We start from the raw sequence: 25747 nt of genomic DNA, 5'->3' as shown, positions 1-25747 counted from the left end.
CTTGCAATTCGCCAGGCGAGGCAACAGAGAGAAACCTTGGCAGGATTTCCTATCCTTTTCCCCGTCCTTGAAGACGCTCAACAGCGAAGGTATTATAAACCCCTGCCATTCAAACAAATTAAAGAATTAAAACAAGCCTGTGCTCAGTATGGACCAACTGCTCCTTTTACTATGTCCATCATTGAAAATTTAAATAGTCAATATTTACCTCCTAATGATTGAAAGCAGGTCTCTAGGGCCTGCCTCTCTGAGAGAGATTATTTGCTATGAAAATCAAAATTTGGAAAACAATGTAAAATTTTTGCAGACAGAAATAAAAGAAATAGACTACAAGTAAGCTTTAAAGTGCTTATCTGCCTTTTCTGGCTTGCAGGCTGATTTACAGCACTATGGCCTTCAAATAGCTCCTGAAAAAGTTCAGCATAGCCCACCTTATTCTTATTTAGGCTTTAGACTGGAAGGAGAGACTTTTAAAGCTCAAAAATTAGAACTTCGTAAAGATAATTTGAAAACATTAAACGATTTTCAAAAATTATTAGGAAATATTAATTAGATTCGTCCTTATTTAAAAATCACTACTGGAGAATTAAAACCTCTGTTTGATATTCTTAAAGGACCTTCAGAGCCTACATCGCCTCGGGTTTTGACTGATAAAAGACGCCAAGCTTTAAATATAGTAAAAAAAGCTTTGGCTGCTCAAACAAGTTCCCATTGTGATTATACAAAAGAATGGGGTTTGTATATACTTCCTTCTAAACACACCCCTACAGCTGTTCTTTTTCAAGATTCCCCTCTTTATTGGATACATTTGCCTGTTTCCCCTGCTCGGGTACTCACCCCTTACTTTGATCTAGTCAGTACTCTTATCGCTAAGGGCCGTCGAGATTCCAGAAAATTATTGGGGAGAGACCCTTACTTTATCTGTCTACCATTTACAAAAGAACAACAAGACTGGCTATTCCAGTTCAGCGATTCCTGGAATGCAGCCCTAGCTCATTTTGCCGGCAGATTAGAAAATCATCTTCCTGCTAATAAACTGCTACACTTTGCTAGTCAACACGACTTTGTGTTTCCCTCTGTAGTTGTTTCGCAGCCACTTAAAGGCGCAGTCACCGTATTCACCGATAGATCCTCAAACGGAAAGGCTGCTTATGTTATTAATGATAATGTTACCTCCTGGTTTACAGGCTGTTCCTCTGCACGAGAAGTAGAATTATGCGCTGTGTTTGCTGTTTTACAACACTTTGTCTCTGAACCTCTGAATGTTTTTTCTGATAGTCTGTATGTTGTTAGAGCTCTTAACCAATTAGAAACTGTTCCCTTTATTCATACTGTCAATTCAGTAATTCAGCAGCTGTTTCGAGATATACAAGCTCTTTTACATCAAAGGATTCATAAATGCTTTTTTGGCCATATTCGCGCTCATACAAATCTACCTGGAGCACTTACTTCTGAAAATGCATTAGCTGATTCAGCCACTCAAATTTTCCTTTCCCAGGCCCAACTCACAGAACGCTCTCATCAATTACATCATCAAAACAGCAATACCCTCAGATTACAATTTAAAATACCCCGTAAAACCGCCAGGCAAATAGTTAAATGCTGCCCTGTTTGTCCTCAATTTTTTTCTGTTCCTCACTATGGTGTAAACCCCCGCGGCCTCCTTCCCAACCATTTATGGCAGATGGATGTAACTCACATTCTTTCCTTTGGTAAACTAAAATATGTTCATGTTAATATAGATACTTTTTCTAGATATATTTTTGCCTCTTTACAAACAGGAGAAGCAGCTCGACATTGTATCGCACATTGCCTTGCAGCACTCTCCATTATGGGAACTCCAAAGATCATCAAAACAGACAACGGACCTAGATATACTTCTGCCGCTTTTCTTAATTTTTGCTCCCGTCTCTCTATCTCTCTTAAAACAGGCATCCCCTACAATCCCCAAGGTCAAGGCATCATTAAACGAGCTCATCAGACATTAAAACATCAGCTTTTAAAGTTAAAGAAGGGGGAGTTATATCCCCTCACACCATATAATTACTTACATCATGCCCTTTTCATTCTTAATTTTTTAAATTTGGACTCTGAAGGAAAAACCGCGGCACAGCGATTCTGGTCCCCAGCCGCTACCAACAAACCTTTCGTGACGTGGAAAGATCCAATTACTAATCAATGGCATGGCCCTGACCCTGTTTTGATATGGGGACGGGGACATGTTTGTGTTTTTCCACAGGATGCCGAAGCACCGCGCTGGCTCCCGGAGAGGCTGGTACGCCAGACGGAGACGGTCGCTGACTGCTCGAATGGAGAGTATGCAGACACAAGAGAAGAATGTTCTGCCAACAAATCAACAACTGCATTGCTGCAGATACAACCAATCCACACATTTCTCTATCCTATCTGGTGCTTGCATTAGCATGCACTGTTATGAATCAAGCATTTCCCAGAGCCGAAGGAAATGTTTTTCTTTCTTGGGCTCATTCCTATGCTGATTCTCATAATGCCTCTGCTTGTTGGGTATGCACTGCTATGCCTTTGTCAGTTGTAAATGGTTTACCATGGTGGGTTTTGCCAATAAGTCGGGAAGATTTACCTGCGGTGTGTGAATTCTTAAAACAGTATAAACAGATTCACCTTAGCCTTAATTCTCTTAATATTACAGCCTTGACCTGGTGTAATTCGAAACCTTATGACTCCCGGATTAGATTTAATGCCAATCAAAGCCTTGGGACAATTTCTGCTGCCTTTAATCAGTATGCTACTTCCTCAAGCAAAGGACAAGTTCACGCCAGCCGATATTTTGGGGACTATTATCAGATTTGGGACGAATACTTTTGGATGACCCCAGAAAAAGGACAATTGCTGAAACGAGCGGACATTTGCTGGGAACAACGAGAACATCAACCCCACCTTGGAGAAAAAAATTTAGGCAGACATTTGTTAAAGCATATGGGTATTACTCCTAATTCTTTGTGTGAACGCATAATTGATGTTACCTTTTCTGTCAAAACACCCACGCCTTGGCCAGGATCTGATTGGCTTTATAACCCAGGCATCAGATGGGTTGCTCCTAACAGAACAAAGTGGATTTGTGGCCCTAATGTCTGGCCATGGCTGCCTGTAGGCTGGGTAGGACGATGCAGTCTTGGATTTGTGTTTGCTCCTGGTCATATTAGTCATGAGCCCATCAAGAACCCTGCCAACCTTCCCTTTTTGCGAGCGCGATGGACTCGATCTGTATTTCATTGGTATGATTATTTGGCAGCAGTATTTGTTCCCTCTATTGGGACGGCCGATATAATGGCCCATGTAGATGCCTTAACTAATTTTACTCAAAAAGCTTTATTAGACACTAAAAAGGCTATTGAGGCTCTAAATGAAGAACAGAGACAAATGAGAAAAGCTGTTTTGCAAAACCGCATGGCTCTAGACATTATCACTGCTGCCCAAGGTGGGACTTGTGCTGTAATAAAAGTAGAATGTTGTGTGTATATCCCAGATTTATCTTCCAATGTGTCTGATGCTGTAAATGATCTTCAACATCAAATACTTTCCATGCAGGATTCCTCCCTTTCTTTTTGGGAGCAAGTTAAATCCTGGTTTATGAGTGATTGGTGGAAAAACCTGCTTACAGTGCTTGTTATTGTATTCTGTTTTCTTTGTTGTGGACCATGTATTTTACAATGCATTATGAATTTGGTCACTGAAAGAATTGTGAAATTTTCCCGTATTTTGATAAAATAACCTTGTCTGCTTTTTCTTGAGGAATGAGTAGGGAGGCTCGGCCTTTAATAAATAAAAAAGGGGGAGATGCGGGGAGCCGGCCTGCTCAAGGCCCAAATAGGCCCTGGGAAAAGGCCTTGAAGGGGGCCATTCCCTGTCCCGCCACCCCATGATAAAGTAGTAAAATATTTGCTGGGCCTCCTTTGTTCTTCCTTGAGAAAAATGTAGTAGTGACCTTCACTTAGTAGTTTATTTTGGGAATGCGAAAAACAAGATGTAAGCTTCTGCAATCACTTAAAACAAAGAATTGTATTGATCTGACAGACACCAGATGGCATTTTTTATGAATTATGTTTTCTGCTTGTACTAGTATAAAGGTAGCTGTTCTACTCAATAAAATAGCTGACTTGCCTAAAGAGCATTCAGCCCTCTCGACCCCATCCTTTACTATCATTCTTTTTTTTTCCTCAGGCTTCCGTGTGGTTGCGGTCGGGACGTGTTCATTTTGCCGGCTGGTCCCGGCAGTTGCACAGAATCGGACATGACTGAGGCGGCTTAGGATGCGTGTATGCATTGGAGAAAGAAATTTCAGCCCACTCCAGTGTTCTTGCCTGGAGAATCCCAGGGACAGAGAAGCCTGGTGAGTTGCCGTCTATGGGGTCGCCCAGAGTCGGAAGCGACTTAGCAACAGCAGCATGTAATGTGTGAATATATATGGTGGGCAAAATCAGGCCTCTTTGTAGGTGGCAAGGCCCATTGTTGGGACTGCTAAGGTTTCATCCAGGGCAACTTCAAGCTGGATTAGGTTAGTCTTATTTTTGTAGTTTAATATTAGGTTGACCCATTTCGGATTATTGAAAAAACTGATACTTCCTAACTATGTATTTCATGGCTTATGAAATACTTTCTTGCTCATTATATATGCAAGACCTATATTGATTAATATTATATGTGTCCTCTGCCTCAGAGATGGTCTTAATTCTCAGATTTCAATTTCTTCCATTTTCAAACCTATTACCGTTCAATGTCATAGCAGCTGCTATTCAAACATTTCTTCAGCAACATCTTTAGCACACTGCTTTTTTAAAACTGAATCATCATTATTGTTGTTTCCTCACTAAGTCATGTCCGACTCTTTGTGACCCCCATGGACTGTCGCCCGCGAGGTTCTTCTGTCCATGGGATTCTCCAGGCAAGAATACTGGAGTGGGTTACCTTTCCCTTCTTCAGGGTATCTTCCTGACCCAGGGATCAAACCTGGGTCTTCTGCAGACGGATTCTTTACAAGGAAGTCCCAAATCATCACTGGAAACATTTTTTATCATGACATTTTTTTTTTGTGTGTGTGTGTGTGTCTATAGTGCACGTGTTTCCATGAGTAAAACTGTAATAATTGAATGTTAATCTGTAGAAAACTTAGCTATCATCACTGCCACCTTCTATATTTGCGTCATGTCTGTCCATATCTAATATCTAGTCTATATCTACAGTGAGATGATAAATAATGAAAGTCTTTCTAGGTGGTTGAGAATGTTAAAAGTAGGGACAGACTTTTCTTTTGTTCCTATTTAACTGCGTGAGTTTTATGTAAAAAATGTATATATTATGTTGTACTACATAAGAAAGAAAAGGGAAAAAATTCCATTTAACATCCTATATTCATGCTATAATGTTGATTATTCACACAACATACAAAATAACTTCTGTTTTAGTGCTCAGTATATAAAGCATCATCCCTAGCCGTTTTAAATAGGACCTCTTAACTTTAAAACAAGCACTTGGAGTAAGAAATGATGATTTCATAGGTATAAGGAATATTGGTAGGCGTTTACAACCCAGTGTTCAGGTTTTATTTCCGGGAAATAAGATCAATATATTTGCATTCAAAAGCGTGATTTTTTATTTTATTTTTTTAAGGAGCTGAAAGACATCTAGAACAGCGTTTACTTACATACCTATCTTGATGGGTAAATCCAAACAATGTATTTCAAACTCAACCATATACAGTTTTAGGGCTTCCTTAGTGGCTCAGATGGTAAGGTATCTGCCTGCAACTCGAGAGACACAGGTTTGACCCCTGACTTGGGAAGGTCCCCTGGAGAAGGGAATGGCAACCCACTCCAGTATTCTTGCCTGGAGAATCCCATGGAGAGAGGAGCCTGAAAAGCTACAGTCCATGGGGTTCAAAGAGTCAGACATGACTAACACACATACAGAGAGTTTTAGTGTTTTTTGCAGTGTACATACATCCTTGCGTCATTTTCATTCTCTACCTATAAAACATACTAACCATCATACTTATAATTATTGCATTATTCAATGTGATTTTAAGAATTTTTGATATGAGGTTCAATTATCCATGCCTGGCCAAGTGTGAGGGTTCATGGGGCCATCCTGTATCTGTTTCAGACTTGAGCGCAATTTTTTATGATCCAGTTTTTCTTTTTCTGTTGCTTCCTTTGTATCGTCCTTACAGAGAAGTATTTATAGAGCAACACTATGATTCATTTGACTCTGTCTCTCCCTGTCCTTCTCTTTGCTAAAATTCTTGAAACTCAGTTTAATTAGTTCAGTTTTGGTAAAGATAATTAGGTCAGAGAAGGAAACAAACATGCACACTGCTAAAAGCATTAAAGTGAGAGATTTATTTAAGAAGCTCTATTAAGTAACAGCATATATTTGTACACATAGGAATGTACACATTGTATGTCTTCCATATCTGCAGACATATATCTTTCTTCATTTTCATTTTGTTCTGTGTACTTAGCACTCACACAAATGATGGAGAGAGTCACTCTTAAATGTTCTCAGTATTTTACTTCAATGGTCAGGAGAAAAAAAAGACTAAATAGGAGACCATTAACCCAATCATTGAAGCATAAAATGTTCCAACAGTCACCCAAAAGTATCTTTCGTCATACCACTTTCATTTTCATTCCAGAAAGGTGGGTTATTAAGACCATGATGTTTTCCTGGAAATTATGACATTTACAGATAGGTACAAGTCAGCTGAAAAGTAAGCACGGAGACTTATTAGGTATCTGGAGCTAGCAGCTGAGTCACTCCATGTGGACTTCATTTTTGCCACCCACTGTCTAGATTTATTTTAGGATAAAAGTGAAGTAAAATGGAAATTTGTGTTGTGTTAGTCGCTCAGTCATGTCAGACTCTTTGTGACCCCATGGACTATAGTCCACCAGGCTCCTCTGCCCATGAAATTCTCCAGGCAAGAATACTGGCGTGGGTTGTCATTTCCTTCTCCAGGGGATCTTCCCAAGCCAGGGAGGGAGCACAGATCTCTTACGTCTCCTGCCTTGGCAGACAGGTTCTCTATGATCTGAGTTATTAGGGAAGCCCTTGGTAACTAAAAAGACAATTTTGATTTTTCACAGTTGAAATTGGTCTGAGAAACAGCACCCACTTGATGGGACTTCCCTGGTGGTCCAGTGGTTAAGACTTCACCTTTCAAAGAATACAGTCCATTGAGTCGCAAAGCGTCAGACACGACTGAAGTGACTTAGCATGCAACCACTTTACCTTTTTCTTTGTGGGTTGGTTGATCGATACTTCTCTTTATTAGGTGCCTGGAAAGGAATCGTTCACCCTGGAGATAATAAATTAACAAAAAATAGGAGCCTGTTCTGTTTTTTTTTTTTTTTCCCCCATCTTGGTCATTGAAGGGGTCTGACTCAGTGTGGCTGCTCCCAGGATGATGGAATTGGGAACTGTTATTAGTTGAATTGTCCAAACGCCTTTCTCTGTAGCCACTTACAGAACACTTAACAGAAGGTCCTAAATTGTGGGAGACAGCCAGATGGACTAGGACACAGTCTCATTTGCTGTTGAACTGGAGGAGCAGTTAATGGTTGGCATGGGACGTGGGCGGACGGGAGTGAAGCAAAGCTAAAAGGAAATGCCTGCTAATAGACAAACACATGTAAAACAGGGTATTTTGTAATTAGATGTCTTTGGCTTGTTGGAGCAGAGGGCGGTTGTCTCCGGGAGTTTGACCTGCAAAAAGCATGACCTAGCCTCAAGCCAGAAAATATGTATTCAGTGCTAGTGTTTAAGGAGATACCATGAATTTCCTGAGATAGGTGAAGACTCCCAGACTTCCAGATTTGTGTCAACAGCATCAACTGTTCACGGTTCATAAACTTGTGAAAATAGAATTGTTTATCCATTTGTAGATCATTACCCTATTATATACTTCTACTGATTTTTTCTCCAGGGGACCTATCTGAAACAAGAAGACATTAGGTTTGCTATGTTTTGGACCCAGGTCTGAGATCATCATCATGTTCTTTTTTTTTTTTTTTTTTGTTAATATTTATTCATAGATTTATTTGTTTTTCTTCTGTTGTTGTTGTTAGTATTTATTTATAGATTTATTTGGCTGTGTTTCGTCTTCGTGGTGGCATACGGGGTCTTTTGCCATGGCACACGGACTGTAGTTTGAACTGTAGAAATTGAACCCACGACCCCTGCATTGCAAGATGGATTCTCAATCACTGGACCGCCACGGAAGCCCCTAAGGCCATTCTTTCAGCAACCCTTTTCCCCTAGATTCTGAAAGACAAGCCCCTCCCCATCACCTAGAGACTTCTGTGGGGCCTTGTGAGACTGCATGAACTAGAATCGTCGTTACTTGGACACTCATTCTCCAGGCTGCCGTGTTTTCAGGGCTCACAGTTTGCGAACAAAGAGGCAAGCTTTACAAACATTAATCGTAGCTGAGTAAAAGCTTGAGACTTGTTCACCCCTCAGCCTAAGAAGATGGTAGCATGTGATATGGTAGTATGTGAATGTCGCTCAGTCGTGTCCGACTCTTTGCGACCCTATGGACTATGCAGTCTGTGGAATTCTCCAGGCCAGAGTACTGGAGTGGGCAGCCAGCCGTTCACTTCTCCAAGGGATCTTCCCAACCCAGGCATGGAACCCAGGTCTCCTGCATTGCAGGCGGATTGTTTTACCCGCTGAGCCGCAAGGGAAGCCCAAGAATACTGGAGTGGGTAGCCTATCCCTTCTCTGGGGGATCTTCCCAACCTAGGAATCGAACCCAGTTCTCTCTCATTGCAGGTGGATTCTTTACTAATTTAGCTATCAGAGTAGCCCCCGTAACCTAATAATAACCTAAGAAGATATACAGTTTCAAACATAAAGTTTTAAGTAAAGGAAATAAGTCCTCGTGTTTTTTTCAATTATATGAATACCCTAGTAAATTCATTGTAGTGTAATATACATGTGTGGTAAAAAAAAAAAAAAAAAAAAAAAAAAAACATGTTTCAGTGATTTATAGTCTCATTCTCTGTGAAGAATTTCAGAAGCAGGAAATGTGGGCCTTCCCTCCGTTATGTGAATCTTTAAATATGTTTTGGAATTCCAGCTATTTTAAATTTTGGCTAATTAGTGTACCTTCCAGAGTTTAAAAAAGTTTTGCACATCTATTGTGCAAGTCTTTCTGTGCACAATATTAAAGGCAGAAATGGGTCCTTTCTGCCAAGAAGCAGAGTCTGCCAAGGATCTAGGGTGTTGGGAACCGTGGTTAGGTGTTTACTGACTGGTAATTATTTCTTAAGAATTAAATGGCAGCAGCTGTCTCCCTGACTCAGTAATTCATGCACCTTCCGTCTCTTGACCAAACCCCCACTTCCTGTTGGCATAATGAGCGAGTTATGGAAACTCTGAATCCTTCTGTGCGTGAGAAGAGTTACCCCTTCACTCGTCAGGTTATTAGAGAAACGTCTGTAAAGTTCAGCATGTGTGGAGTCTGTGTGCAGTCTTGCAGTGACCTGTCCCCATTAACTAGAGTCGTCCCCGCGGTGTTCAGGCCAGAACCAAGAAGAATAGCATGCGTGCATGCACACACACAGACACACACGCAAGGAGAAATCACATGCAGACACAGACACACAATCATGCACACACACAGACATACAAACCCACACACTCACAGACACACACACACACCCACACCCGTATCCTCAGTCTGTAAGCACACAGCAGCTCTGGTTTCATGTCAGTGCCGTTTATTTTGTCTTGCGAAACTTAGCATGTAGTAAAGCCTGGGGCTTGGTTGGCCAGGACCCCAGGACCCCTCCACAAGTTTCAAGATTCCTGCCCCATCTCGTCTGTGGTGTTGCAAGCAGTGTCCAGGCGGGTTAGAAGCAAGATCAGAGGCCCGCTCTGCTTTGCCTCTGAAGCCTCGACAAGACTATTTACTTAATTTCCCTAACGATGGTCCAGCCAGACTAAATAATAATAGTTTAGTTGTTATAGTCGCGCTTTCTGGGAAACAAACTCACTCAGAAGGACAATGCAGATAGTGGAGTGCAGTTTATTACACCGGCGGGCCCAAGGCAGAGTCTCCTTGTAGCCAAGGACCCCGACCAGCATTTGTGAAAATCTTTTATACCCCATGTGTACGTGTCCAAACCCACCAGCCCAAATCCCGTGAGGCTTACAAAGGAAGGGTAAATACAATAACCCCATCATTCACGTGTTTTGTGTTCCGGCGGTTACATTCCAGCCAGTTAATAACGGATAAGCCTGTGGTTACATTCCGATCCGGAGGCAGGGGTGATTAGTGTCTGTTTTCTCTTGGGCAGTGAGTAACCTGGATGTGATCTTCAAGGTTCCCCTGCCCAGAGGGGGTTTTATGCTTCCATTGTCATTCCCACAGGCGCTAAGCACAGAGCTCAGAGACCACTGGAGAGGTGGCCGCGCACGAGCAGCGCGGACGGGCCTGAGATGGAGTCCAGGCCCGAGATGGAGTCCAGGCCCTATGAATTCCTTCTTTATTCCCCCCTCTTGATGCTCTTAGTTTCCATAACGGGCATCTTTTATTGAGATATATTGTACCTTAGCCCTCCTGCCACCCACATGAGAGAATGCTATCAACCTCTGGGTCACAAAATTTACAAGGCAACAATTCTTTTGGGTCTAGGGGACGGTCTCCAAATCCAAATTTCTGTTCTTTTTGTTCCCAGCAAATAGTAGCACGGGCAGTCAACTGTCCTTTCTCAGGAGTCATCCAGAAATATTCATCCCAGACCTGGTAGTATTGCTCAAGGTACTGGGAGACCTGTCCCCCTTTTGTTAAGGGGGCCCTTTTCCTCTTTAATTTTCATATATGAGGTATAAGCCTTTGTTATCTCTGTAAGGCTGGTGTTCATGTTAAATGTAACCCTATGTCCCTGGCCCATTAATGGCTTCTTCTTACACCAGGAGAGCAAAGAAAGGTTATGGTTGGTGAGAGAGAGGAAAGTTCCTTTCTGTTGTTCTAAAAAGGAGCACAGTGGTATAAAGTCCCCATAACGGAGTGGCGATACCCACCAGGGGAGTCTGTCCATTACTGACAGGGGCATAGCCCCACATACCCAAGTTCAGAACTGCATTGGTGAGGCAGGAGTCGTTTACCCAGCTCCGTCCTGTAGAGGACTCGTCTGGGACCTCGTTTTCTTCTTCCTCCTCAGAGTGATCTTGGTTTCCCGTGGGTCGGTGGGGTCCTTCTGGGTGGTCCACTCGGCGTCCTCCGGGTCAGCGTGGTATGCCTTCTTTGCTCTGGTGTGATGGGTCAAGGGACAATACCTGCAACTTTAACTGCAGTAGGGGTATTTAGAATAACATAAGGACCCTTTCACCAGGGGCTAGCAAATCATGTTTCCAATCTTTGACCCATACTTGGTCACCAAGTGTAAACTCATGAATCTGTTCCCCAAGGGGAACGGCACCCTTTCTTGTACAAACTTAGTTACCCGATTTATTACCTTACCCAGTTCCATCTGCTGTGAAATCCTATCCCCCCTCACCTGAGGCAAATTTGTTGACACCTGTTTTATTATGGGAGGAGGCCTCCCATACAGAATTTCGTATGGAGAATAGCCTTGGGACTGTGGGGTCATGCTGAGTCTGAGCAGAGCCATTGGAAGCAAGTCCACTCAGGAGCAGTCAGTCTCCCTGATCCACTTGGAGGGTCTCTTTAAGTGTCAGGTTGGTTCATTCCACCATCTCAGAACTCTGGGCCTGTATGCAGTGTGCAGTTTCCATTTTGCTCCCAGTTTGCAGAGCAAGTCTCTTCCCAACAGGGGTTCTGGGACAGTGCTGCCAAAGGTTTTGTAGTAGTACCGACAGTTCTGCTCCTGTATCCACCACGGAGTCAATGTTTTGGTCCCCCACTTTTACGGTTACCATGGGCTCTCAGGGACCTGATATCTCTGAGCCCTGGCAGCCCTAGTTAATTTCCAAGTCAGCAAGCCCCACAACTGTGGGAGCTTCCTCTTCCTTCCTTGCCTTAGGGCATTCATTCTTCCAGCAACCAAAAGCTTGCACCGGGCACACTGGTTTGGCTGTAACGGGCCCAGGGCCTCCCTTGGGGCCAGTTGAAGGACTGTCCTGTCCCTTCAACTGGGGCAGATGAGGTTTTCTGGAGGGCCCGAGGTAGACTTTCCCAGAGCAGCAGCTAGCACTGTAAGTCTCTTGTCTGTTCTCTTTTGTTCCCTCCAGCTCTCTGGCAGAGTGCAGTCTCTGCTTAACTGCAGCGTCTCCCTCCCCCTCTTGTCAGTACTCACCGGGAGAGGCGGGTTTGCTTGGGCGGTTCGGTTGGAGCCGGATCGTGGAAGTGTTGGCCAGAGGCTTCTGTCACCAGGATCGAAGCCTGCCCAAACGGCGGCTCTACTAACTCCGGGAAAGCTGGTGGAGGAGCAGCGGCTGCTGCAGAACTTCACCTGGCCCTGGATCGGGCATTAAGGTGGCCTCCGGTCCTGGTGAAGCCCTGGGAGGCAGGCGTGTCATTATCCAGCATGGGGGAGGGGTCAGGTCATCCCCATCCAAATCCTGTAGAATTTCCTTTTTTATCATCAGTCAATTTTTGTGCCATTAATATTTTTCCCTTTCCCTTCTGGATACAGAACCTTGTCCAAGTAGGAGGGTCTCAAGCTAACCCTAGCCGTGAGTCAATAGATGGATATTGATCCAGGTATCCTGGCTCTCCTGTGACTACTGTATAGACTGCTTCCACTATTTTTAAGTTCACAGTATTCTCTGGTGGCCATCCTGCTCCCATAGGGGTCCATTCGACCTCACAGAGTATGTGAAGGCAGTTAGGCTTCATCTTCACCCCACAGTCTCCTCCTAATCCCTTCTTTAAATTTTTAATCATGCACTCCAACACAGTTGCCTTAGATTCACTTTCCCCCATCTTGCTTACCTTCTCAGACCTTCTTGTACTTTTCCTTTTCGTTCTGTCTACAAAGTTCTCAGTACCCTATGTACTTCTCATATTTCCACTCAGTGACACTTAAATTGCCATTCTGCCTCCTTCCTAATTGGGGTGAGAAGAACCTTACCTGCCAGACCCCAGAGGGAGAAGGGGGATCGGCCTGTCTTCACCTGCCGGTCAGCACAGCTGAACCAGAACATCACATGGTCCAAGACTGTTTCTCCCTTAAAGTCCATTCTGCCTTGGTGGGCTTGAAAACACAGATGGGTTAAAATATCCCATGTCCCAGGCCATCTCCGGAAAAGTCAATTCATACTCACTTCTGTATCCCCCTCCTTCTAGCCTAACAATTCCGAGGGATCAAGAATTTCACAGCAGACAGGACACCTCCTGGGGGAGGGCAGAATACGAGCACACAAGGACCAGTTTCCTATCCTAAAAATCCCCTGGCAATCACTGGTAATAATTTTCCCCGAGACAGCGTGGACACACCTCCTAAATGACCTTCACAAATTTCCTTCCTAAACCCTAGCACGCTCGTCGACCTGTGTACCAAGCAATCGCTGCCTGCCTCTTCCAGGCTCCTGTGGGTCCCCGCTCCTTCTAGTCCCTCCCAGGGGGGTGATCAGGCCCCCTCTTCCACCCTGCTGGGTGGGTTCCTCCTCACCTGAGCGCTCAGTTCCCCTGCTGCCGTCCACTACCTGCTGACGTGAAAGCTCCGGGCGTTGAAAAGCAGAATCCTTCTAGAGGGGCGAGGCGCCTTCCCCCCTCTAGGAGATTCAAGCTACAAAGCCTCGGGGTGGCCTCAAATGAGACCTGTCACCTCAAAGCGAGGAGTTACCCGGCCAACGCACCAAATGTTGTAGCCACGCTTTCTGGGAAACAAACTCACTCAGAAGGACACTGCAGATAGTGGAGTGCAGTTTATTACACCAGCGGGCCCAAGGCAGAGAGTCTCCTCTTAGCCAAGGACCCCGACCAGCATTTGTGAAAATCTTTTATACCCCATGTGTACGTGTCCAAACCCTCCAGCCCAAATCCCGTGAGGCTTACAAAGGAAGGGTAAATACAATAACCCCATCATTCACGTGTTATGTGTTCCGGCGGTTACATTCCAGCCAGTTAATAACGGACAAGCCTGTGGTTACATTCCGATCCGGAGGCAGGGGTGATTAGTGTCTGTTTTCTCTTGGGCAGTGAGTAACCTGGATGTGATCTTCAAGGTTCCCCTGCCCGGAGGGGGTCTTATGCTTCCATTGTCATTCCCACAGGCGCTAAGCACAGAGCTCAGAGTCCACTGGAGAGGTGGCCGCGCACGAGCAGCGCGGACGGGCCTGAGATGGAGTCCAGGCCCTGTGAATTCCTTCTTCATGGTCATTAAGCAAAGCCAAGGACCTTCAGTTCCTCCTCAAGGGCTGCAGACGATACTCTGAGCCACGTTCCGTGGGCTGTCTTAGAGCTACCAGAACCCTCAGCAGGTGGAGAGGTTAAGCACCCAATGACCAGACTGCAGCCAGGACATCAGGTGACACAGTTCCAAGAGCTAGCCTCAAGAAGCGGGAACGGGGGGCCTGGGACTCAAGCTTGACTGTACCTGAAACAGTCAGGATGACGGTGAGCAGACAACCAGCGATCAGTTTCGAGGTGGCTGTCAGAGCTGCCTGCTCTTTGTCCGTGGGCACCCTCCCTTTGGGTATGAAATCTCTTACCGCCCGACTGTCATCTGAGGGGGGCGGGGAGTCAGCCTTTGGACAGGAGTTCGGTCTCCCCCTCGCCTTTGTTGCCGGCTTCCAAAATAAACTTTCCTTCCCAGCAACCTGGTCTTTTCACTGGCTTCGCAGCAGGGAGCAGCCAGACTCCACTTTCGGTTGCAGGAGGAACTTGCCCACGTTGGTAGGTTGTTCCACTTCACTTCTGATTAGAACTCCATGTGCGAACATCTCATCATTTTTTTTTTTTTTTTTGATCCCTTCTCTGTGCTGTGGGCATAATGAGAGTACTTCCAGTTTGGGGCTTGCCTTCCAAACCGGCAGGCAGTTGGCTTTCCTGAGACGGGACTTAATCATCTTACATAAACACCTAGGGGGGATACTGCGGAGAGATTGCCATCAATGTAAATGTGTAAGAAGCAGGAAGGAGCTTGTCAGACTGGCTGAACTGGTTTTCTTCCTCCCCTGCAGGGCATGACAGCTAAGTAGGCTCGCTTTTAAGAACACTGAAGGGTCTGTAAGGAGAGACACAATGAAGGGGAACAGCCGCTGTCTTTTCACATGTCTCCACTGGCCGACTCTTCTCGGCATCAGAGAAGGTGGTGCTGGGAAATAAAATATATACGGTAGTAAAGAAACCCCTGCTGATGCAGACGACCTGGTTTTCATCCCTGGGTTGGGAAGATCCCCTGGAGGAGGAGATGGCAACCCACCCCAGTGTTCTTGCCTGGAGAATCCCATGGACAGAGGAGCCTCTGCTGTGTCACTCAGTCGTGTCTGCCGCTGCTGCTGCTAAGTCGCTTCAGTCGTGTCCGACTCTGGGCGACCCCACAGACGGCAGCCCATCAGGCTCCAATATCCCTGGGATTCTCCAGGCGAGAACACTGGGGTGGGGTGCCATTCCCTTCTCCAGGGATCTTCCCCACCCAGGGATGGAGCCCAGGTCTTCTGCACTGCAAGTGGATTACTGTCACTAAGCCCCACTCCTGTGACCTGCATGGACTGTAGCCCCCCAGGCTCCTCTGTCCCTGGGATTCTCCAGGCGAGAACACTGGGGTGGGGTGCCGTTTCCTCCTCCAGGGGATCTTACCCACCCAGGGATGGAACCCAGGTTTACTTACCGTCACTAAGTCCCACTCCTGTGACCTCCATGGACTGTAGCCCCCCAGGCTCCTCTGTCCATGGGATTCTCCAGGCGAGAATCCACTGGGGTGGGGTGCCATTTCCTCCTCCCAGAGGAGCCTGGTGGAGTACAGTCCATGGGGTCATGTAGAGTCGGACAGACTGAGCGACCGAGCAGTAAGCAGCCCACGTATCTCTACTCTAGCGGCCACGCTGCAGTCATGGGGGTAATCCATGATTAACCACTACCCTGAATTTCTTGTTTGCTTTTATTGTGGTAAACGTCATACGATACTAAAACATATTTTTGAACCATATTTAACTGTAGGGTTCAGTGGCAGTAAGCACATTCACACTGTTGTGTGCTGCAAGGATTTACTTATCATCTTTGGCCTAGTTATTACGTTGTTTTTGTCTAAGGTTATATCCAACTCTTGTGACCTCATGAATCACATGTATCCAGCTGTGTCTGTGCGTTTGTACGGTCGTATCCTTACTTTTGTGTAAGGTTCTGTCCAACTCTTGGGAAACCCCATACAGCCCGCCAGGCTCCTCTGGCCATGGCATTTTCCAGGCAAGAATACTGAAGTGAAGCCACGCAGTCATCAAGACAGCATGGTACTGGCACAAAGACAGAAATATAGATCAGTGAAACAGAATAGAAAGCCCAGAGATAAATCCACAAATCTATGGACACCTTATCTTCAACAAAGGAGGCAAGGATATACAGTGGAGAAAAGACAACCTCTTTAACAAGTGGTGCTGGGAAAACTGGTCAACCACTTGTAAAAGAATGAAACTGGAACACTTTCTAACACCATACACAAAAATAAACTCAAAATGGATTAAAGATCTAAATGTAAGACCAGAGACTATAAAACTCCTAGAGGAGAACATAGGCAAAACACTCTCCGACATAAATCACAGCAGGATCCTCTATGACCCACCTCCCAGAATATTGGAAATAAAAGCAAAAATAAACAAATGGGACCTAATGAAACTTAAAAGCTTTTGCACAAAAAAGGAAACTATAAGCAAGGTGAAAAGACAGCCCTCAGATTGGGAGAAAATAATAGCAAATGAATCAACAGACAAAGGATTAATCTCAAAGATATACAAGCAACTCCTGAAGCTCAATTCCAGAAAAATAAACGACCCAATCAAAAAATGGGCCAAAGAACTAAACAGACATTTCTCCAAAGAAGACATACAGATGGCTAACAAACACATGAAAAGATGCTCAACATCACTCATTATCAGAGAAATGCAAATCAAAACCACAATGAGGTACCATTACACGCCAGTCAGGATGGCTGCTATCCAGAAATCTATAAGCAATAAATGCTGGAGAGGGTGTGGAGAAAAGGGAACCCTCTTACACTGTTGGTGGGAATGCAAACTAGTACACCTGCTATGGAGAACAGTGTGGAGATCTCTTAAAAAACTGGAAATAGAACTGCCATATGACCCAGCAATCCCACTTCTGGCCATACACACTGAGGAATCCAGATCTGAAAGAGACACCAATGTTCATCGCAGCACTGTTTATAATAGCCAGGACATGGAAGCAACCTAGATGCCCATCAACAGACGAATGGATAAGGAAGCTGTGGTACATATACACCATGGAATATTACTCAGCCATTAAAAAGAATACATTTGAATCAGTTCTAATGAGATGGATGAAACTGGAGCCCATTATACAGAGTGAGGTGAGCCAGAAAGATAAAGAACATTACAGCATACTAACACATATATACGGAATTTAGAAAGATGATAACGATAACCCTATATGCAAAACAGAAAAAGAGACACAAATGTACGGAACAGAATTTTGGGCTCTGTGGGAGAAGGCGAGGATGGGATGTTTCGAGAGAACAGCATTGAAACATGTATATTATCTAGGGTGAAGCAGATCACCAGCCCAGGTTGGATGCATGAGACAAGTGCTCGGGGCTGGTGCACTGGGAAGACCCAGAGGAATCGGGTGGAGAGGGAGGTGGGAGGGGGGATCGGGATGGAGAATACATGTAAATCCATGGGTGACTCATGTCAATGTATGACCAAAACCACTACAATATTGTAAAGTAATTAGCCTCCAACTAATAAAAATAAATGAAAAAAAAAAAAAAAGAATACTGGAGTGAGTTGCCATTTCCTTCTCCAGGGAATCTTCCCCACCCAGGGATCCAACCTGGGGATCCCACCTGGGTCTCCTGCATTGTAGGCAGATTGCTGTCTGAGCTGCACTCTAAACGGTGGTTTTACATTTCAATTATTTATTTTTATTTTTGACCAGACTGGATCTTCCTTGCGGCACACAGGCTTTCTGTATTTGCTGGGAGCCGGGACTATTTTTCTTTGGGATCGAAGGCTTAGCAGTGCCTTCTCTTGATGCACAGCACTGCTCCGCAGGCTCACCGGCTTCAGGAGTATTTCTTTCTCTCTCTATGTGTGTGTGTGTGTGTGTGTGTGTGTGTGTGTGTGTGTGTGTGTGTATATATATATATATATATTTTTTTTTTTTTTTCTTTGAAAGCTTTACTCTTTAACCGAAGCCCTACAGAGAGTTACCTGTCGTCCAGCCAGCAGGCAGCCTGCAAGGCTGCGTGGTTGGGTGCAGTCTTTCCAGGAAAGTGGAGTTTCAGCTGCGGCCTGGTGGAGCTGAGCGGCTGGCTGGCGCCACAAGCCCCTCCCCGCGCCTGTGCGTGTGCGTGCGGGGGTACCCTCGTGATAGCGGGGCGGGGGCGGGGGCACGGTCCTGCCTGCACAGAAGAACCCGCGGCAGGTTTTGTCCTTATCTCCTGTGCGCCGCTGGGCTCACTGCGCTGTCTCTACCCGGCCTGCGCGCCTCTGTGTGCGCGCGGGGTATCCTCGTGATCGCCAGGCCTTGCATGCATTTCTCCTGTCCCTCTGGCCTCGCTGCATCGCCCCGACAGGGCCTGCAGCTTCATCTCCTACCATCCACCCTCCGCCCCGGCGGACTGGCGGCCTGGTCCTCCCATCGCCTCGCCTGGTGCCAGCTGGACGCCCTCACCTTCCACCACGCTGGGCGTCTGCACTTGCTGGGCGTCTGGCCAGACGGACTTGGTTCAGAGACCGGTTCGGAAAGCCAGCAGGAGCCAGTCCTTTTTGGAAAATAAGTTTTTGAAGTTATTTATTTATTTTTGACTCTGCTGACTCTTCCCATTGCTTTGGTGGGGGCCTTCTGTAGTCATGTGGAGCGGAAGCTTCTTTTCCTTGCAGTGCGGGCTTTTTCATCGTGGCGTCTTCTCTTGTCCTCCAACATGGACTCAACACTTCTGGCTCCCAGACTTGGTTGCTCCGGGAGACATGTGGGATCTTCGCAGAGCAGCCCCGAGTCTCCTGCACGGGCAAGCGGATTCTTTTCTTATTTTTTTTTTTTTAACAGAATACCATTTATTATTGATGGTTTTAATTAAGTTAGTGAAGCTAAAGAGAAAATGAGGCATAATTTATGTATTTGATAGTTTAGTGCAAGTTAGCTTTACGTTTAGATCCATCATTTTGAAGTAACCAATCAGTTCAGTTCAGTCGCTCAGTCCTGTCGGAGTCTTTGCGACCCCCATGGACTGCAGCAGGCCAGGCCTCCCTGTCCATCACCAACTCCCGGACTTTACTCAAACCCCTGTCCACTGAGTTGTTGTCACCAGTGTTATACATATTTGTATATGCTTATACACATTTGATGGATATATTGCTCATTATTCCAAACATACTTTCTAGGTTCTGATGTTTATTCGCAAAACATCTTGGTATTTATTGACAATATCTATTCATTTCCATGATAGAGTTTTACAAATGACCTTTAAATTTAGTACTTTTTCGGTCATGGGAATATTCTGATATATGGTCATCAAATAATAATAATGATGTTTGCTCTACATTTTTAAAGAAAGCACAGCAATTGACTTCCTCCATTAAGCACTCAGTTTAGATCATTGTGGTTGGCAGGTGGATTCTTAACCACAGAGCTACCAGGGAAGCCCAGTGATGGCTTTAACCATGAGCTGTGCACATTGAGGGATGCTGGCTTGTTCTGTGAGGATCAGACGTCCTGCTCAGGTCATCTGTTTGGGGAACCAGCCGCATGCATCACAGAGAAGCGTGCAGTGGATGACTGAGTCATAGGACCCTGAGACGCAGACACCCTGCATCCTTCCAGTCCCTCTTGGAACAACCCCACCAAACTCCCTTCCGGGGCCCTGGCTCTGAATGCAGAAAGGCCAGGCCTCTTTCTGTGTCCCGCTCACTGTAAGCCGTGACGTGCTTTTTCCTTCTGTCTCAGCATCCCTGATGGCGCATCCCATTACTCACCAAGGGGTGGGGGGGGCTGGCCTGGTAAACGGACTCAAGGCAGAGGCCTCCGGCTGTTGTGTGCCTGCGGTATTCACCAGGAGACCACGTGCTGAGTGAGGAAGACTGAGCTAGTGCAGGTGAGGCAAGACCAGCTGAGCTATTTCAGGTCCTGAAAGAGGATGCTGCGAAAATGCTGCACTCAGTATGCCAGCAGACCTGGAAAACTCAACAGTGGCTGCAGGACTGGAAAAGCTCAGTTTTCATTCTAGTCCCTAAGAAAGGCAATGCCAGAGAATGCTCAAACTACCGCACAATTGCACTCATCTCACACGCTAGCAAAGTGATGCTCAAAATTCTCCAAGCCAGGCTTCAGCAATACGTGAACCGTGAACTTCCACATGTTCAAGCTGGTTTTAGAAAAGGCAGAGAAACCAGAGGTCAAATTGCCAGTATCCACTGGCTCGTCAAAAAAGCAAGAGAATTCCAGAGAAAACATCTACTTCTTTATTGACTATGCCAAAGCCTTTGTGTGGATCACAACCAACTGGAAAATTCTGAAAGAGATGGGAATACCACACCACCCGACCAGCCTCCTGAGAAATCTGTATGCAGGTCAAGAAGCAACAGTTAGAACTGGACATGGAACAACAGACTGGTTCCAAATATGAAAAGGAGTACGTCAAGGCTGTATATTGTCACCCTGCTTTTTTAACTTCTATGCAGAGTACATCATGGGAAACACTGGGCTGGAAGAAGCACAAGCTGGAATCAAGATTGCCAGGAGAAATATCAATAACCTCAGATATGCAGATGACACCACCCTTATGGCAGAAAGTGAAGAGCTAAAGAGCTTCTTGAGGTAAGTGAAAGAGGAGAGTGGAAAAAGTTGGCTTAAAACTCAACATTCAGAAAACTAAGATCATGGCATCTGGTCCCATCACTTCATGGCAAATAGATGAGGAATCAGTGGAAACAGTGAGAGACTTTATTCTTTTGGGCTCCAAAATCACTGCAGACAGTGACTGCAGCCATGAAATTAAAATATGCTTGCTCCTTGGAAGAAAAGTTATGACCAACCTAGACAGCATATTAAAAAGCAGAGACATTACTTTGCCAACAAAGTTTGTCTAGTTAAAGCTATGGTTTTTTCAGTAGTCATGTATGGATGTGAGAGTTGAACTATAAAGAAAACTGAGTACTGAAGAATTGATGCTTTTGAACTGTGGTGTTGGAGAAGACTCTTGAGGCTCCCTTGGATTGCAAGGAGATCCACCCAGTCCATTTTAAAGGAGATCAGTCGTGAACATTCATTGGAAGGACTGATGCTGATGCTGAAGCTGAGACTCCAATACTTTGGCCACCTTATACAAAGAGCCGACTTATTAGAAAAGGCCCTGAGGTTGGGAAAGATTGAAGGCAGGAGGAGAAGGGGACAACAGAGGATGAGATGGTTGGATGGCACCACTGACTTAATGGACATGAGTTTGAGTAAACTGCGGGAGTTGGTGATGGACAGGGAGGCCTGGCGTCCTGCAGTCCATGGGGTCATAAGGAGTCAGACACGGCTGAGTGACTGAACTGATCTGTACAGACTAGTGACTCAGTTATACAGACATTCTCTTTCTGATATTCTTTCCCAGTGTGGTTTATTTCAGGAGACTGGATATACTTCTCTGTGCTCTAGAGTAGGACCTTATTGTTTCTCCATCCTGCATATAAAAGTTTACATCCGCTAATGTCAAACTCCCACCCGATCCCTCCCCTGCCACTTGACACCCATAAGTCTGATCTCTGTATGTCTACCAGAGTCTATTTCTGTTTTGTTAAAAATAGGTTCACTTGTAGACACTGTATATTATTATTGCATGTTGTTCTCACTGCAATCCAGGCAAAGCAATGTAAAACTACCATCTGTGGTTTATTCTCTCTTCTCACCAAGACACTTTCGGGATTTACACCAGGAGTCCTAAACAGGGTTATCACTTGCTTCATTGTGCACTTGATTTCTGCATAGTTGGATTTACATGTTTTGTGCTTTAGAGGTATGACAAATTTCCTCACTGACACATACGTGCGTTAATCAGTTTATTGACCAGTTTAGAAATCCAGTAACATCAACAAGAACACAGGAGATTCATGATAGGAAAGTCATGGGTCCTGACTTCCTGGGAGAAGAGAAATGACAATTTCAAGGAAAAGGTCTGTAATCTTCTTGTGAATGATTGTGACCCATTAGTGTTGTGACGCCGCTCATATTCTTAACTTTGCTTTCTTCTTGAAACATGAAAAAAAAAAGTAGCACATTGTTGAGCTGATTAGGATTGATATGATGTTAGTCATAGCATGAAAGAGAAGATAGAAGCAGTGGATGGTGGAACCAATGCAGAAATTTCCCTACAAGGTTCACAGAAGTCCCTCTGTGAGTGTGGCCCTATGGGATTGCATAGAACTGGTGAAAGCAGATGTGAGCAGCCCCGAATCAGCTCTTAGGCTGAGAGTCACTACGTTACACATTCAGAGGTCTGAGATGGAGGAGACTATATCCTCTGTCACCTGTGCGGCTTACGTCTTCTGTCATCTCGTGTATCATCATGCATGTGTTGTGGCTGCAAGGTTCGCTCATTCACAGTGGGATTCACCGGGGGTCATCGTATCTCACAGCTCGGGGCGTCACACAGCCTCCTCCTCTGTCCTCAGAGCATCTCACTGTGGCATCTAGACCAGTGTTGTGTTTGAACATTTACATCCAAACACTTGTGGAAGCCCCATCCCTCGCCGCCTGGCAAGGAGGACTGTTCTGTTATCCTGTTCTTTTCGTAAATTAGTTTTTATTGAAACGTCCTTGATTTGCAACGTTGTGTTACTTCCGGCAGTACAGCAAAGTGGTTTATTTATATATTTGTTGTTGCTGTTTAGTCGCTAAGTCGTGTCCCACCTTTTGTGATCTGTGGATTACAGCTTGCCAGACTCCTCTGTCCATTGCATTTTCCAGGCAAGAATACTGGAGTGGGTTATTACCCTTTTCTACTCCAAGGGATCTTCCTGAATCAGGGATAGAACCCACGTCTCCTATGTCTCCTACATTGGTAGGCAGATTCTTGAACAATGAGTCACCTCCAAAGCCTCCGTTATACATGTCTGTACATAAATGTACACCTTTTAGATTCTTCTTTATGAATTATTACAAGACATTGAGTATAGTTCTCTCTGCTATCCACTGTGTCTTTGTCGTTTATTTTATATATTTTACTGTGTATCCGTGCATCTCAAACTCCTAATTTACCCCTTGCCTGCTTCCCCTTTGGTAACCATTCATTTTGTCTGTGTTTGAGAATCTGTTTCTGTTTTATGGATGGTTCACTTGAATCATATTTCAGATTCCATATGGAAGTGATGGCATATGATATTTGCCTTTCTGTTTTGACTGACTTCAGTTAGTAAGATCATCTCTTGGTCCATCCATGTTACTGCAGATGGCATGATTTCATTCTTTTTCATGGCTGAGTAATATTCCATCTTGTATGTATCCCATTCTTAAAACAGTGAAACCCCCCTCCCCCAAAGAGTGAACCTACTGAAAACAGCTCAGTGTTGTATGCGTTATGTTTCTACTCACCAAACTGATGTTCTCTGTTCTTATGGCGGACAATTGTCTGTGAAAGAGAATGAATATGGGGAATAATGAACATTGACATGCCTTTGTTTCCAAGGATTATTTCATCACAGCTTTTTAAAAAGTTATCTGTGCCAATGGGAATTTTGAATCGAATGTCCTAGTGATGGGTTTTCATTTCGGATACCTGTTTTCCTCCGGGGCTTTACCTGTTTCGATGACATTTTCAATATTTTCATTTGGAATGCCCCTTTCACTGTTCAGCTCCTGATACTTCTGAAGTTCTTCCTGAGTGAAACTGGTTCCTCTGGCTGGATTTCATAGCAAACAGGGCAGAAGAGGTGTGCGTTAGAATCCTTTATAGGTTATAGAGAGAAACGTGGCTCGCTCTTGTACTGTCTAGTGAGTCTCACCAACACCACGGCCCTCCACCCTCACCTAAAATCCAGCTATCTTTCTACAGACGTGCCCGAGTGTGCACAGAGGTCTTCAGATGTGTCCGTGGGGGTAGAATCCACATAGTTAACATGTTACCACATTCCAGTTCTTGCAACTACTGAATGAGCTACAGATCATTCAGCTGTGAGCTTAAAGCATGCCCCGGTGAGATGTAGTTTTTCATGGTACATCAGAGAAGGTCGTGGCAAGTCTGAGACTCAGAATCAGCCCCAGTTCTAATGCTTCCTGTCCACTTTGTCTACATCCTAGAATTGCATCCCTGGGGTTTTCATGAACTCTCATGAAATGAATGGGTGGGGAATGATTTGGAGTTTTCAACAGCACGCTAATCCTATTGAGGCGGTGTAGGACCTTATGTTCGTTGCCCCGCCCCTGCTATTTTCAGCCTGCCTTTTGTCTGTGAAAGATTGTAGTCAAAGAATAAGTTGAATCAGAAAATTGAGAATGTCGGATAGCAAAGGAAAACAGACAGAGGAGATGAAATAATAATAATGTCGTCATGAAGCATAGACGAGGACCTGTATTTCTTCCCCAAGGATAAGGGATACAGTTCTGGGTCATACCCTGTGAGCTGTCTTATAGATGCTGAAAGCTCCACCTGGTGGACAAGTTAAATACAGGCTGACCAGACTGTAGCCATGGCAGAAGCTCCCATGTTTCTGAGAATTGATTTCAAGGAGATGGGAAGATAGGGAACTGTTGACTAACTGTGCCTAAAACAGTCACGATGATGCTGGTCAGACCACTGATGACCGATTTGAAAGTGACTTTTGGAGCTGACTTCTGTTTTTGCAAGGAGCCCCTCCCTCTGTCTATAAAAGCTCTTGCCCCACTGTTTGCCAGTTGTGGGGTGGGGCAGCCAGCCCTTGGACAAAAGTCCACCCTGTCCCCCAGCTGTCTGCCTCTGAACGAAAGCCGACTTTTCTTTCTAAGAAGCTGGCCTCTTAGTTGCCTTTTGAAGGGCAGGCAGCAGGACACATTTGGTAACAGGATCACACATGCTTCTGAGGGAGACACTCATGCTCTGTCATCCTCAAAGAGCAGACACAGCCCCCACCCATCCCTGATGAGGATATGATAGCAGAGGGGATAAAGGGATGTGGCGGTGAACCCACGGGATTGGCCGCATGCCGGAATGACTGACATTCCAGACCACTCTGCCTCTGCAGTCTTCAGGGTGATCCAGTGCTATTTCCAGAGTGCGGGGTTCAGGCTGAGGCCGCACTTTCATGATTGTGACAAAGGAGAAAGCATTTGTCGTGGAGATGACCGCAGTCATGGCGGGGACCTGTGAGTTTTCTAAACTCAGATTTAAACCTCGGTTCACTTTGGTGTCAGGACCCCGCAACTCTGTTTGCGTGATCCTTGGCAGGGACCACATGGAGCATCCTGAAAGATTTCCTTGGATCTCTGGGATAAGTGTATCTCTTTAAAAAAAAAAGAAAGCCATCTGATACAATCCCCCAGTGGATACATTTCCTCATTTTTCTAGCAGACTTTCTATATCCCTGACTCCCGTCACATGAAGACTGAATTCTCCGTGTTAACACACGTCTGCTCCAATGTGCTTCATTG

General features: G+C 45.1%; 2 protein-coding genes across 2 annotated transcripts in view; one reads left to right on the top strand and one right to left on the bottom strand.

Moving 5' to 3' along the window:
• The first annotated feature begins 2433 nt into the window (after window positions 1-2433).
• LOC136153917 (endogenous retrovirus group PABLB member 1 Env polyprotein-like) lies at window positions 2434-12477 on the top strand. Its single transcript, XM_065916058.1, has 3 exons — window positions 2434-3733; window positions 10719-10801; window positions 12235-12477. Exons 1-3 carry the CDS (start codon window positions 2434-2436, stop codon window positions 12475-12477), a joined length of 1626 nt encoding a protein of 541 aa, XP_065772130.1.
• Window positions 12478-18994: 6517 nt separating this feature from the next.
• The window catches only part of LOC136153910 (allergen Bos d 2-like), a 9469-nt gene continuing 2716 nt past the window's right edge, over window positions 18995-25747 (bottom strand). The window contains exons 5-7 of the mRNA XM_065916050.1: window positions 24195-24217; window positions 23923-24024; window positions 18995-19146 (exon numbers count right to left, since the gene is read on the bottom strand). Coding sequence (XP_065772122.1) covers window positions 18995-19146; window positions 23923-24024; window positions 24195-24217 — 277 coding nt within the window. The remainder of the gene's footprint in view (window positions 19147-23922; window positions 24025-24194; window positions 24218-25747) is intronic.

Source organism: Muntiacus reevesi, chromosome X (assembly GCF_963930625.1).
Source record: "Muntiacus reevesi chromosome X, mMunRee1.1, whole genome shotgun sequence".
Taxonomy (NCBI): domain Eukaryota; kingdom Metazoa; phylum Chordata; class Mammalia; order Artiodactyla; family Cervidae; genus Muntiacus; species Muntiacus reevesi.
The sequence above is the reverse complement of the archived record's forward strand: the minus strand, read 5'-3'. Positions and strand labels throughout refer to the sequence as shown.